This window comes from Tupaia chinensis, unplaced genomic scaffold, assembly GCF_000334495.1.
Source record: "Tupaia chinensis unplaced genomic scaffold, TupChi_1.0 Scaffold000317_1, whole genome shotgun sequence".
NCBI lineage: Eukaryota > Metazoa > Chordata > Mammalia > Scandentia > Tupaiidae > Tupaia > Tupaia belangeri.
The window spans coordinates 2089656-2102673 of NW_006159810.1; the positions used below are offsets into that span (position 1 = coordinate 2089656).

At 38.6% G+C, this 13018-nt stretch overlaps 1 protein-coding gene across 1 annotated transcript in view; it reads left to right on the forward strand.

Annotated features, from left to right (window-relative positions):
* QPCT (glutaminyl-peptide cyclotransferase) overlaps positions 1-8309 on the forward strand; it is a 32917-nt gene extending 24608 nt beyond the window's left edge. Inside the window, exons 4-7 of the mRNA XM_006151342.2 lie at positions 1047-1223; positions 3298-3397; positions 5908-6024; positions 7869-8309. Coding sequence (XP_006151404.1) covers positions 1047-1223; positions 3298-3397; positions 5908-6024; positions 7869-8014 — 540 coding nt within the window. The 3' untranslated portion in view covers positions 8015-8309. The remainder of the gene's footprint in view (positions 1-1046; positions 1224-3297; positions 3398-5907; positions 6025-7868) is intronic.
* Positions 8310-13018: the final 4709 nt, after the last annotated feature.

Below are 13018 nucleotides of genomic sequence, written 5' to 3' on the forward strand. Positions count from 1 at the left end.
TGAAACACTAACACTGAACCTAAATCTAAACATAACCCTAAACTGACACCCTAGTCTAACGAAAGTGTAAGCTCTTTTCAAGAGAAAGGCTATAATTATTACTCATTGTGTCCCTGTAGCATTTCTAGGGCAGATTCTTGAACTTAGTCTCAATAAAAAATTGGCAGACTTTAAGAAGCAAGACAGATGTGCAGTTATTTCAGGTACAATTCCCCAGGAAGCACACTCTTGATGGGGAGTTCAGTATTTGGGCCATTTATTAGGAAGCAGCCATGGATCAACACTGGTGGCAGGGAAGGAAAAGAAATGGGATTGGGCAGAGGGAGAAGCTGAGCTGCAATTCAGGTTCAGCTATAGCCTCAGCCAACACCCGAGAGAGTCTCCAGTTCCTGTGGAGGCCAGCCTCTAGATGCGGGACACATCGCAGAGGTTCAGCCACAGCAGTCCCTAAAGTGGCTGACAGCTCTCTCAGCAGCTGGGACAACATAATCTCTTGAAGGGAGACTGAACAGCATGTCATAGCATTCATCATAGCAGTCTCATGATTTCAAAGATTGCCAAAGAGTAAGAATAAAAAGGAAGGCTTCTATTTTCAGAAGGAGTGGGAGAAGGTGAGGTGTACATGAGTGAGGATTGTAGGAGGTGTGATGGTTTTCGGTGAGGATGTGGTGTGAAATGAACTCTGGCATGGTTTTACTCTGGTATCTTCCTTTCTTCGTGGCACATCTTTTTTTTTTTCCCCCAATTAATAGGAAAGTATAATATTTTTAATCATCACAGGATCTTCTTTTTTAAAAAAAAGAATGATTTTATTTAACTTTATTTATTTTAATTTGACCAAAGAGACAGAGTGAGAGTGTGAGAGAGAAAGAGAGAGAGAAAGAGAGAGAGAAAGAGAGAGAGATAAAGTGAGAAAGCAAGCTGTCAGGTCCAGGACTCGAACTGGGGTCAGCCATGTGAGAGTCCAGTGCCCTTAAACACCATACCACCTGCCGGCTCGAATCGTCACAGCATTTTCATGATCTTTTTAAAATGGTTTCTTCTAGAATATTTCAGACTCCAAGCCAGATCTTTCACTCCAGCTGATTTTCTTTGATGGGGAGGAAGCTTTTCTTCACTGGTCTCCTCAAGATTCTCTGTACGGATCACGGCACTTGGCTGCAAAGATGGCATCGACTCCACACCCACCTGGAGCAAGAGGCACCAACCAACTGCACGGCATGGTTAGTCTGGGCTGTTCCCATGGCACTGCAGCTGCAGGCTCTGCTTCCACGGACAAGGCTACTGAAGCCAAGTAAAGACCGAAAAATGCCACAGCATGCTTGGAGCAGAATGTTTATTAAGGAACATTCCTTGGCAGGCACTGGGTTTTTGAGGAATCACAGAGCTAAAAAGAATGACTCTGGGTTAGAAGTCATGTTGGACTGAGTTTACTGAAATGTAAAAAATTGGATTAAGAAAGCAGCAGATTCACTTTGGTCCCATGGTAGCACATGCTCCAGTATCATTCAGAGATAGAGAGAGCAAATCTCTTCTTTAAGGCCTCTGAAGCCTGAGGAACATGAGATTCTGGGAAGCTGAGTAAGAGAGGCGATGGGAGTGAAGAATTTCCCCTATGGTTTCAAAGAATTATAATGACTACCATGTATACATGACATTTTCCTGTGGTATTTTTGACATGGGATGGGGACTTTTGATGTTGCCTTAAGATCCTACAGTTATTAATAAGCAATGTGGGCAATACTGCCTCATTTTTGTCTTTATTCCTTTGCTCAAACTCATCTTTAATCCTTCAACCTACTCCTGAATCTGCTCCCAACTCTGACTCTCTTCTCACATTTGCCATTTACACAGTCCTTGAGTCCTCACTAGTCCAGTTTAGAGCCTCGTGCTACCCTGGAGGCTTCCTCCTTCCCAGTGCCTTGATCCATCCCTGGCCCTTACCCCGTCTGTGAACTGACAGTGTATTCCTGACCCCTCCATTCATCCCTAACCTTTGTCCTATGAGTCTAAATGGCCACATGATTTGAACACATCTCATGTTGGCATTCTCTCCCTCCCATTTTCCACTGGCAGCTCCTGCTGGGTCAGGGGAATATGGTCAGTGACTCATTCATTCACTTATGCTCACGTGGCGATGAAGCATTCTGAGAAAGAAGAGAGGCCTGATGGTTAAGGAGATTTTTACCAAAACAAACTCTTAGTAGCTTATCCCCCTTTATGAATATGTATTATGTTCCTGACTCAAACCTTTTTGCTTAAATGAATACATTTAATTATTATTCATGAGTTTGTAAATACCAGTGCCTTTAGAATCATAGACTCTGAAAATATGTATATACTGCATGTCAGGATCTACATGAGGTATTTACCCACACATTATTTCACTTACATAAACCAGGAGCTCTTAATCTAGGGGACAGTCTTCAGGGAGTTCTCAAGTCTACTGATGTTCTATGGCTCAAACAAGTTAAAAAACACTGGTGTAATTACAGAGGCTTTTTTTTTTTCTTTTCTTTTTTGCTAGGGAGCATGTGTGCTTGTGAGAGGGAGACAGAGAGGCAGAGAGACAGAGAGAGAAAGCACCCCAGCCCAAATGACTGCAATAATTTCCCCACCAGTTGGGATTTGGGGCATGCACTTAAGCACGCATACCTGGTATGTTTTTTCAAGCCCCCCAGGGCTGGGATTCAGATCTTAGCCAGTAGGCCAAGGGACAGTTATAGAGGCTTCTAACCAGAAAGGACCTTCAGAAATGAGCCAGTTTGAGCTTCTTGTTTGATACATAAGAAAACAGATACAGAGACAATGTCATATAGCTCATGTACAAGATATTTTACTTACCTTCTGCATAAGCAAGAAGTAGCTATTATCCAAGTACCCTCTATCCTATTGGCTGTTGTATCACTACAGATTAAATACAAAATGACTAGAATGGAATAGGAGTGCAGACAGGCTTGGATTCCCATTTGAAAATAAAGTGAAGGTGTTGTCTTCAAGTTTATGAAATATTTATTCAAATGTCTTCTCTCTGATTTATCCTAGTGGTATCTCTTTGGGATTCCATTCACAAAGAATCAGCGTGTTGCCATGTGTTCATGTTGCACAAGCAAGATTTGAAAAGTTCTCCAAAATAATTAGCATAGAGTGATAAAACTTTTTGTTGATTCATGCAGCTCCTCATGTTATTCTGGATAACTAAAATACGGTTTATTTTGAAGGATGATTTCCCTTTGTTGATAAATATAAAATCTGTTTTGGTGATAGCGATCAGAAAATTTTCTTTTTCTCTCTTAGGATTTATTGGTTTTATTGGATTTAATTGGAGCACCAAACCCAACATTTCCCAATTTTTTCCCGAAAACTGCCAGGTGGTTTGATAGACTTCAGACAATTGGTAAGCACCAGTATTATTAAAGAATGAAATGTGGTTTCTTCCCACTGACAAACACTACATTTTAAAATTAAAATTTATAATTGAAATATATAATTGAAATATGTAATATACTTTACTGAATTTTTTTTCTCTATTTTCTAGTTTATTATTTCTATTCATCTCTGTTAGTAGGCTCAGTTTATAATTCCTCTTGAAACTACATTTTGAAATGGAAACATAAAATATTACATTTCATGTTTGTATATACTTAGAAAATATCTGAAAATATTTTCCCAGGTCTTGTTTGAAACATATGGAATGAATTTCATAGGGAAATGTTACTCAGTAAAACGTGTTGGCTAATGATAAATGTTATGTCCTTAGAATGATACCAAAAGATATTATTTAATTTTTTTCCTTTCCCTCTCTGTCTTTGTCATCTTCTATTTTCTTCCTAATCCAGACATTACTTTCCTTTAAATCTAATACAATATCTGCCAATTTTCCAAAGAAGCAAGAGATCAGGATGAATAGAAAGCCAGATCCTTCAAAAGTCATTCAAAAGAAGATTTAGGGAGTAGCATGGGCCCAGCCAGGCCAAGAAACATAGGTATATCTATGGCTCAGAAAAGAGGTTTGGGGCTTTGAAAAGCAAAAGGGGAATAATTCCTTTGCTTAATACTTTCACTCCAAAACAAAACAAAACAAACCCTTCAGGCATCAAGAAAGATGAAAATGAGATAGGCCTTTATTATAGAATCCAGGCCAAGAGGATGACTTTGAAGCCAGAACTTCATGCTAGAAATTCCTTACTAGCCACCCATGCTTCTTGGAGCAAGGCAGAATGATACGACTTCTAAGCAGTTACAAAAAAAAAATCACTGCCTCCTTCACTTGGGGTTTTGACATGAATTAAGAATTTTCTGACATCTACATTCAATACCTTCTAATGGAATTCTGTACCTAACTTCAAATGTTCATCTTGGGTAAATTTCAATCCCTAATTTGAAAGAATTGCTATTGTGGTATTATTCATATAAATTTCTTCAGCCTTACTTTTTTTTTTTTCTTTGAGAGGTTTTTCACTATAGGGCGCGTGCGCTCGCCAGACAGACAGAGAGACATAGAGACAGAAAGTGAGAAATCACCCCCCAGGGGGCATGGTCACGCCGCAATCCCTTCTCCTCCATTCTCGGGATCTTGGGCATGCACGCACACGTGCCCGGCGTGAGTTTTAAGCCACCGGGTCCAGGACGTGAACCGCCGTCGACTACGTGGGAGTCCAGCGACATAGCCATTACGCTAACTGCTGGTTCCCCAGCCTTACTTTGATAGTAACCTCAAGAAACTGGGTTTGGTCTTCTTGTAAGGATTTTCTAATTTCCTGTAACAAACTGAATATATGTCATTAACTAGCACATTAGTGCAATTTGAACTCATTGTACACCCATCCCCCTGCTGCAGTATTTACACTTCAAACCATGTTTCTGTATAAGGAGAAGTTGGTTCCTATAGTAAAGGCATTCTAGCTCTTGTTAAATGAATGAGAACATTGTTTTTCATGGTGGTCAAGGCTTTCTCAATGTTCCTAACATAGTATTACATAGTTTACTAGTTGCTCTAGTTTTATCCTTTACATTTAGCCTTTAAAAAGTAAAGAGCTATCCCAGGATGTTTCATTTGGTTGTCCTATACTTTTCATGTGATCTCTTGTCATCTTGCAACATACAACGCCTATATTGATGTAGCACATTGTAACACATGTTATGTGATGGTGAGAGTAGTGGAATGCAGGCCAGTGTGCTCAAATTTGAGTGTGGCTCAGAATCAACTGGAGGACTTGTTCCAACACAGGTTGCAGAGCTCTGCCCTTAGAATTTCTGATTTAGCAGGTCTAAGATGGGACCAGAGAATTTGCATTTTTCACAAGTTCTCTCTCATGTGATGCTGATGTTGCTGGCCAGGGACCAAACTTCGGGAACTACTGACAAAGGAAACAATAGCTATCCTTTCCCATAAAGCGATTACGTGACATATCCCATCCCTACTGTCTGGGCGTTCCTCTTTTGAGCCCGATACCCCCTCTCAAGGCATTCTTCAAGCAGTATCTTGAGCCTATAAGCATCTACACATCTCACCCTCATTTTCCTCTTTTTTTTTTTTTTTTTAATTCTCCAATTCTCTATTCTTCAGTTGAGTTTCCACCTCTCTTCAAGCAGTATCTTGAGCCTATAAGCATCTACACATCTCACCCTCATTTTCCTCTTTTTTTTTTTTTAATTCTCCAATTCTCCATTCTTCAGTTGAGGTTCCACCTCTGAGGGTCTTCTCACCTGTAAGCCTGGAGACGTGCATGATGCTTCTCTCCTCCTACTCCAAAATATGCACGCCCATGTTCCGACCGTGCACACTGCTGCGTGATCTTTTAAGACTTGATGGTTTCTTGTGCTAAGATTTGCTAAAATGCTAAAAATGCATTCTGAGCCTTGATTAGATAAAATATTCATCTACCGTCTAATTTTCATCTTCAGAATATGAACTCCATCAACTGGGTTTGCTCAAGGATCACTCTTGGGAGAGGCCGTATTTCCAGAATTATGGCTCTGGAGGTGTGATTCAGGATGACCACATTCCATTTTTAAGAAAAGGTAATGAAAGAGCTTGGTGTTAGGATACCTGAAATAGAATTTGTACCATTTGAATTTTGTGCAAGCTGATATGTAGTGTCAGACTTTAGTGACAATTCCTATTCCTTCTGTTTGGTAACAACTTAAAAGTGTGAGGAACAATTGCATTTAACTAATTGATTAATTACATCATTCATCATATCATATATCAGATTATATCATATCTTATCATATCATGGCTTTTATTTTTTCATTAGTCTTTCCAAATCCCTGAGGACATCTTTATTTTTCCCCATACCTAGAATATTTATAAAAGATCCTATCCCAATGATATCCTACATTCTCTCTCCTTTAGTATTCTTACACTGTAGCTCTGGTGTTTTCTTGGCAATACAGTAGAAGTCTCAAGCAACTCAAGGACTCTTGCAGTGGCCTCCAATTGATTTCCAGCTTTTGTTCTTGCTTCCCTATTCTTTACATAGGTGCTAGTTATTTTACTTTTATTAATTTTTTTTTTTGCTAGTGTGTGTGTGTACTTGCCAGAAAAGAGAGAGAGAGAGGGAGGGAGGTACAGAGAGAGAGAGAGAGAGAGATCCCCCCCCCCCCTCCATGGGGATGGCCATACCACAGTCCCTTCTCTTACATTCTCCTGTAGAGATTTTAAACATGCATGCACAAGCACACAGAGTGATTTTCAAGCTGGTGGGTCTGGGACTCAAACTGTGGAGTCAGCCATATGGGATCCAGTGCCTTAACCTCCACATACCTGCTGACATACTGGAATTATCTTTTAAAAGTGTAAATCCAGGGCCAGCCCCATCATACAGTATTTCTTTTTCTTTTTCTTTCTTTCTTTCTTTCTTTTTTTTTAAAAAATTCAATCACTATGTATCATTACAGCATACCAAATGAATTTTCTCACCCTGAATACACTGTGCATTGGGAGCCAGATCCCATATGGGCTACCCTGGTTCAAATCTGGGCCCTGGCAGCTTAAAAAATACACTAATAAGAGTTTAGGTATGTCTAAATTTCTGACAAGAAGGAGAAAAGGAAGACAAAAAATTGCAGCATGACCACTCCATCAGGTGGTGCTTTTGCTTAAAGCAAATGTAAATCCAGTTATGTTCCTTTCCTGTCTTAAAGCTTCGGTGGCTCTCCATCATATAGAATAACACTCGGTCTTTATCAAGACCATCAAGGGTCCCTGTTTTTGGATTCTGTTCTCCTTCTTTAATATCACCTACCTCTGCTGGTCTGATCCTGCCACACTGGCCTGATTGCTGTTTTCAAGCGGACCAGGCACGCTCCTACCTCAGGACCTTTCCACTTGCCAGTGCTGCTGCTTGGAATACTCCTCCCCAGATCTGTGCATGGCTGGCTTTCCTTTCGGTGCATGTCTCTATGTAAACGTTTGCTACTCGGAGAGGCCCTCCCTGACTTTAAATACCTCTCTTTTTGGTCTTGCTGCCTGCCCCTTATCCTGTATACTCCTTCGTTTTATGATCCTTTATAAGCCTCATCACTTCTGAAAATAAACTGTTGTTTACTTGATGCGTTCTGCACTGGAATGTGAGCGCCATATGGGCATGGCTTTGCCTTTTCACTTACGAAACCTCAGCTCTCAGAACAGAAACTGCTATGTAATACTTGCTTTATAATAATTTACAGAAATGATGAATACATTTTTCTTTAATGAATGAATCATGTTGCAGGACAAGAGTAAGATATAAGGAACTGTATAGAAGACGATGAATTATCAGTTGTCCTTATATGGTGGAGAGTTCCCCCTGCTTGAAGAACAGTACTTTCTAGTTTACTCACTGGAAATACGCATTTAATTACAGTCATTTCTTTCTTGTCAGGTGTTCCAATTCTGCATTTGATACCAACTCCTTTCCCTGAAGTCTGGCACACCATGGATGACACTGAAGAACACTTGGATGAATCAACTATTGACAACCTTAACAAAATCATACAAGTCTTTGTGTCGGAATATCTTCATTTGTAATATTCTGATTTAGTTTATGATAATTGCTTTGTTCAAAAGTCAAGGTATTATTTAAAATAATCTGATTTCAGACAAATGCTGTTCGAAGCTTCTGTCCTATAGATTCATTCTGTAGGTGTCTTTGAATATGTGATCAATGAGTCCTAGAATTACACTGTGTCCTAAATTGATCATTAATTTTCATCTAGAGATAAGAATGGGAACATGGAAGGAAAACAGAAAGCAAGGTTCTTTTAAAAATTCCTTTAAATAAAAACTATGAAGCTAAATCAGAATTATTTATTCAATATCATGGTCTTCTAAATGTACTTACATATGATAATGGTGTCTAATATAAAGTATTAATTTTATGATTTTTCACACTTTGGAATTTGTTGCATATTATACAAAATAGAGATGTAGTTTGAAGTTTCAGATTTCTTTGAGAAATCTTTGTAGGATCAGGTTTGTGGAAATGAAAGTCAGAATTAAATGACATGTTGTGAATTTTTCTTTATCTTTATAAGTGGAGAATTACATAGTTTAAAGCATAATCAATTGTTTTGTAGTTTCACAAATTTAACATCTTTATTATGAAAATAACAGTAAATAACAAAAACATTAGAAAATGGAGAAAAAATTATTACCTTTTATATGAACAGAATCACCACTGGTTCTTTAGTTTTAGCTCCTTTCATTATTTTTTTTCAATGCGGTTTTTTTATGTAGGTATAATCAAATTGCATCGACAAAATTCTTGGCGTCTGTTTTGTTAAGCTATGAAATTCACTAGACATGTATTTGATATTTTGGTCTCGTGTTGAGATGAAACCAGAAAAAGACTGTTGAGTGTGACCCCTACAGTCAGTAACAAGGTAACACAGGAGAAGCACAGCAGTTAGTATCATTTTGACGTGGGTACATTAAATGGTATTTAAGTTTGGTTAAGTGCTTATTACACTTTTTTAAATCAAACATATAGGTATTCATGGACTGACTTTAGCAATTAGAAACAAATATGTAGAGATGCAATCTGATCAATTAGACACATAGGAAATTGATCCTGCCATATATTATAGCTGAAGTTAGTTGGGGCCTCTGTTCTCTGTGCTTCCTGTTCAAAGCAGACATTCGGTAAATACGAAATGGGCTGGGGCTATGAGAGAGACAGACAGGTGGTGTGGGAGGCAATGGCAGCTTCCAGTTCGGTGACAATGGAAGTCATTGGGAAAGTGATTTGGTTGCTGAAACATACTTTCTGGGTAAGAAGAGGATCCATATAACTTTATCTGTATAACTCTATGCTTATATAGAACAGTCAAATACATATACATAACATCTGTAACTTCACATTGGTAAATTTTACAATATTAGATTTTTCTGGGATTTCTTTTTATTTTACAAATACGCTTCTAAAATGATGTAAAGGGGTGTTGTCCCTTTGTGAATGAATAATATTAAGAAGTTACACTTGAGTGCTACCTCTGCACCAGTATCCTGTTTGTTTTTACTGCCTTCATCCTCACAGCAGTCCTACGAGGTAGGTGGTATCGTTATCCTCATTGTACTGTGCTTAGAATGGTTAAGTACTAGTAAGCAGCAACAAAGGATTTTGTACTCAAGTAGTCTGTCTCTGAAGCTTAGAGAATTACTTCTGTACATGAAAAGCACTTTGCAGAATATTCTTAATGCCAAATGCAAAGCAATAGTTGTATCCTGAGATTTTTACTGGCCATCCCTTCAATCTGGGGAAGCATTCTTAAACTATCATTGCCATGTTGAACCTGATAATATTAGGCTGTAGAGGCACATCATTCTCAGGCAGAATTATTTTTATGGTGCAGCAAAGGTGATATTTGCATTAGCATGGGCATAACACAAATGATTCCCAGCCACAAAGCAGGATTAAAGAGAACCTAGTTTTCTGGTTTAATTTTTGGATGAGGAAAAACGTTTGAAAGGGGCTCGAGGAAAACACATTTAAAAAAAATACAAGAAATGGTTTAGCTGATGATATTAAAACAGAATGAAAAGAAATTTTAATAAGGAACCTAAATGTTAGTTGACAGTGCTGCATATATAATAAGCCTAAGTGATAAGCTCCTTCCAAGGCAGAATGAAATTAATAGGAGATCTATAATCTGTTCAGTTGGCATTATTTGAATTACTTTTAGAGGAGGTTGGAAGATAGATGTGTTGAAACCGGAAAAAAATGAAAAATAAAAACATAAGCAGCTAATCCAGTAAAGCTTTCGTTCCTTTGAAATGACACATTCTGAAATTCTGTGCACTATAAATTTGTACTAATACAGGAAAAGCAATCAAGATGCTGTAAAGGGAGACATTTTAGGGCATTAACCTTGACATTAATCTCTGAAATATGTTCTATGTAATTCGAGCCAGGCAGAACTATTATTTTTTAAAAATTATGGCTGCAAAGGCAGTGCTTCATAAACATTATGCTGCATTTGGAATTTTTCTATGTGCATTTTGAAGCATTTTACTGCCCCAAAGAGAACAATTTGCATGCTTTGTCCATTTCTGTCAGCTCTGAAATACATAAGGCAATTTTTCTACTGCAAGAGACATAAGTTCAAAGGAAAATATTCATAAAGGAGTATTTATAACCTTGGCATCTAAAAAAATCATGAGCCTGTTATTGTAGCTTGAGGGTTGTGGCTGGAAGTGAAAAGACAGATTCTTCAAAACAGAGACGTGTTCGAGATGATGAAGCAGTTGTCTTAAGAACAAAGCAGCTCATGTTTCCAGCACCAACTCCAACTCTTTCTATTTCATGAAGCTTCCTTCTTCCATCACATACATACATTCATTATGGCACTGCAGCAACATCCAGTGAAAACAGAACATTTGTTCATGAACTTGGCCCAGCTGGAGGTGATTGCTTCTCATCAAGGAGAGCTGGGCAAGAAGTGAGATCTTCCATTTCCCTAACATACAGCCGGCCCCACACAAGCCTTGCCCATGGTATAGTCTGCTGAAAATCAAATCTCAGCTTTTTTGCAAGACCTAAATCTAAGGCACGAAGGTACGGGGATAAAGGGAATAAGGAGAAGATAAGGAAGGCTCTTCAGAGCAGTCCCAATAATTTAAAGCAAAGCTAACATAGGAAATTACTTAAATTGGCTATTCACGAAGGCGAGGGGCCGTGCTTTCATAGCTGGCCTTTCCATCAACTTTTGGCTTCAAAGATGAGTGTATGAAAAGTTGAGGTTTTACTCTTGGTTTCTGGGCCATTTTCTGTGCAGCCTGATATTCTAAAAGTAGTTTTGAAGTGGTTTAACTGTCTCCCCTTCCTTCCCCTTTCTGTCTTGTTTCTCTGACTTCTGTCACATCTTTTGGAGCATTCAGATAACTAAATTACTCCTTGTTGCAAGAGCAGATACCATTGTGTAAAACCGCTGCTGGGTTTCAAGGAAAGGCTGAGTGGAGAAGAGAAGTTGATAGCTAGTCGAGCCAGTAGGATGGTATAGGGTACCCCTCAAATCCTCCTAAACATGAAAATTGGCCACAGGCTCCTGGCAATACATCCAGCAGCAGTAATTTATGACAGTTTTGAAACGAGCTGGGATGAAAGAACCGTCTGTGTCGTGGCTGTATTCCTCACCCTGAATTCCGTTGGTGAGCTCACGCAATGTGAAGTCATCTTATGATGCTCATATTTCAAAGGCAACCCATGGAGCATAGCCCGCTTTCCTGACAGCTCCAAATTTGCCAGTGGAGAGTTCAGACCATTTGTTTGAACATTAATATTAAGAGTGCCAGATTGCCAGGAATGGAAAACAATACCACTGAATGCAAAAGTAAAACAAAAAATGAAAAAAACCAAAAACAAAAGCAAAAGCAAAGCCAGACCAATAGATTTCACGATTGCCAAGGTAGCATAAAATATAGATTGCAGAACGGATCAATTATGAACAGCACTGGAAACTGTATTTTCTTCACTTACTTAGCACTATGAGGCACAGAAGGTCCTTGGCTTTGATGAAATTAACATTTGTGTTTTTGGCTAACAAAGAATGACGTGTAGTAAATTGTACAAGCTAAGAGACTGGCGTGAAGTGAATGGATGTAGTTGACCACCAACCATTGATTTCACTATAGTTCTCTAGTCATCCTTGTAGTAAGACTTTCAAAGTAATAAAATCCACTTCTTTGTAAAAAATCAAACCATCTTCCCTGACTCCCAGCCCCTTAAACCAACTGCTCTTGCTGGATAAGTAATTAATGAGGTCTAGAAAAAAAGATGGCTTCAGAGTGTAGCTTTGTAAGGTGAGTTTAATCCTTTATTGATAGGTGAATTAAGGATATGAAAATTTCCAGTTTTCTTCACTACCTTTTTAATGGGGGGTAGATTATTTGCAACAGGGATACTCAAAAGTATTTAGGATATTTCCCTTAGGAATGTTAAGGATCTAGTTTAGGTTATACTAGAGTTATTTCATATCAAGTAATTTCTCACCATAATCCTTCGATAGGTTTACCCATATAGCTATAAATTGGTGTCCTCAATTCACCAGGGAACAGAGATTTTTTTCCATTATTCTCACTCAATGCTAAGATGACTCTAAGGAACTTAATTTTGACACACAATGTGGCTATTTTTAGCTTATTTCTAAGGGGGCTTAAGGATTTTCTAGTTTATTGGTTTTCAGTGGAGGCAAGTGTCATCCCTACCAGGGGCATTCAAAAATGTGTGTGTGTGTGTGTGTGTGTGTGTGTGTGTGTGTGTGTCTGTGTCGTCTATGTAGTGCGATGGGTGTGAATTTTTGGTCATCATAAAGACTGAGGTTTTCAGTTGCTTCTGGCATTTAGCAGGCAGGGGCGAAACCCAGTGTTGAGGACAGTTTGTTTAATAAAGAATTGTCCCAACCCGAATGCCAACAATGCCCCCATTGAGAAGCACTGACAAGTTTTCAACATCCTTGTTTTACAGTTTCAGATATCTGGGTCCAGAAAGGACGAAGATTCTTTGGATTATAAGCAAAGAGAATATAATTCAAATTT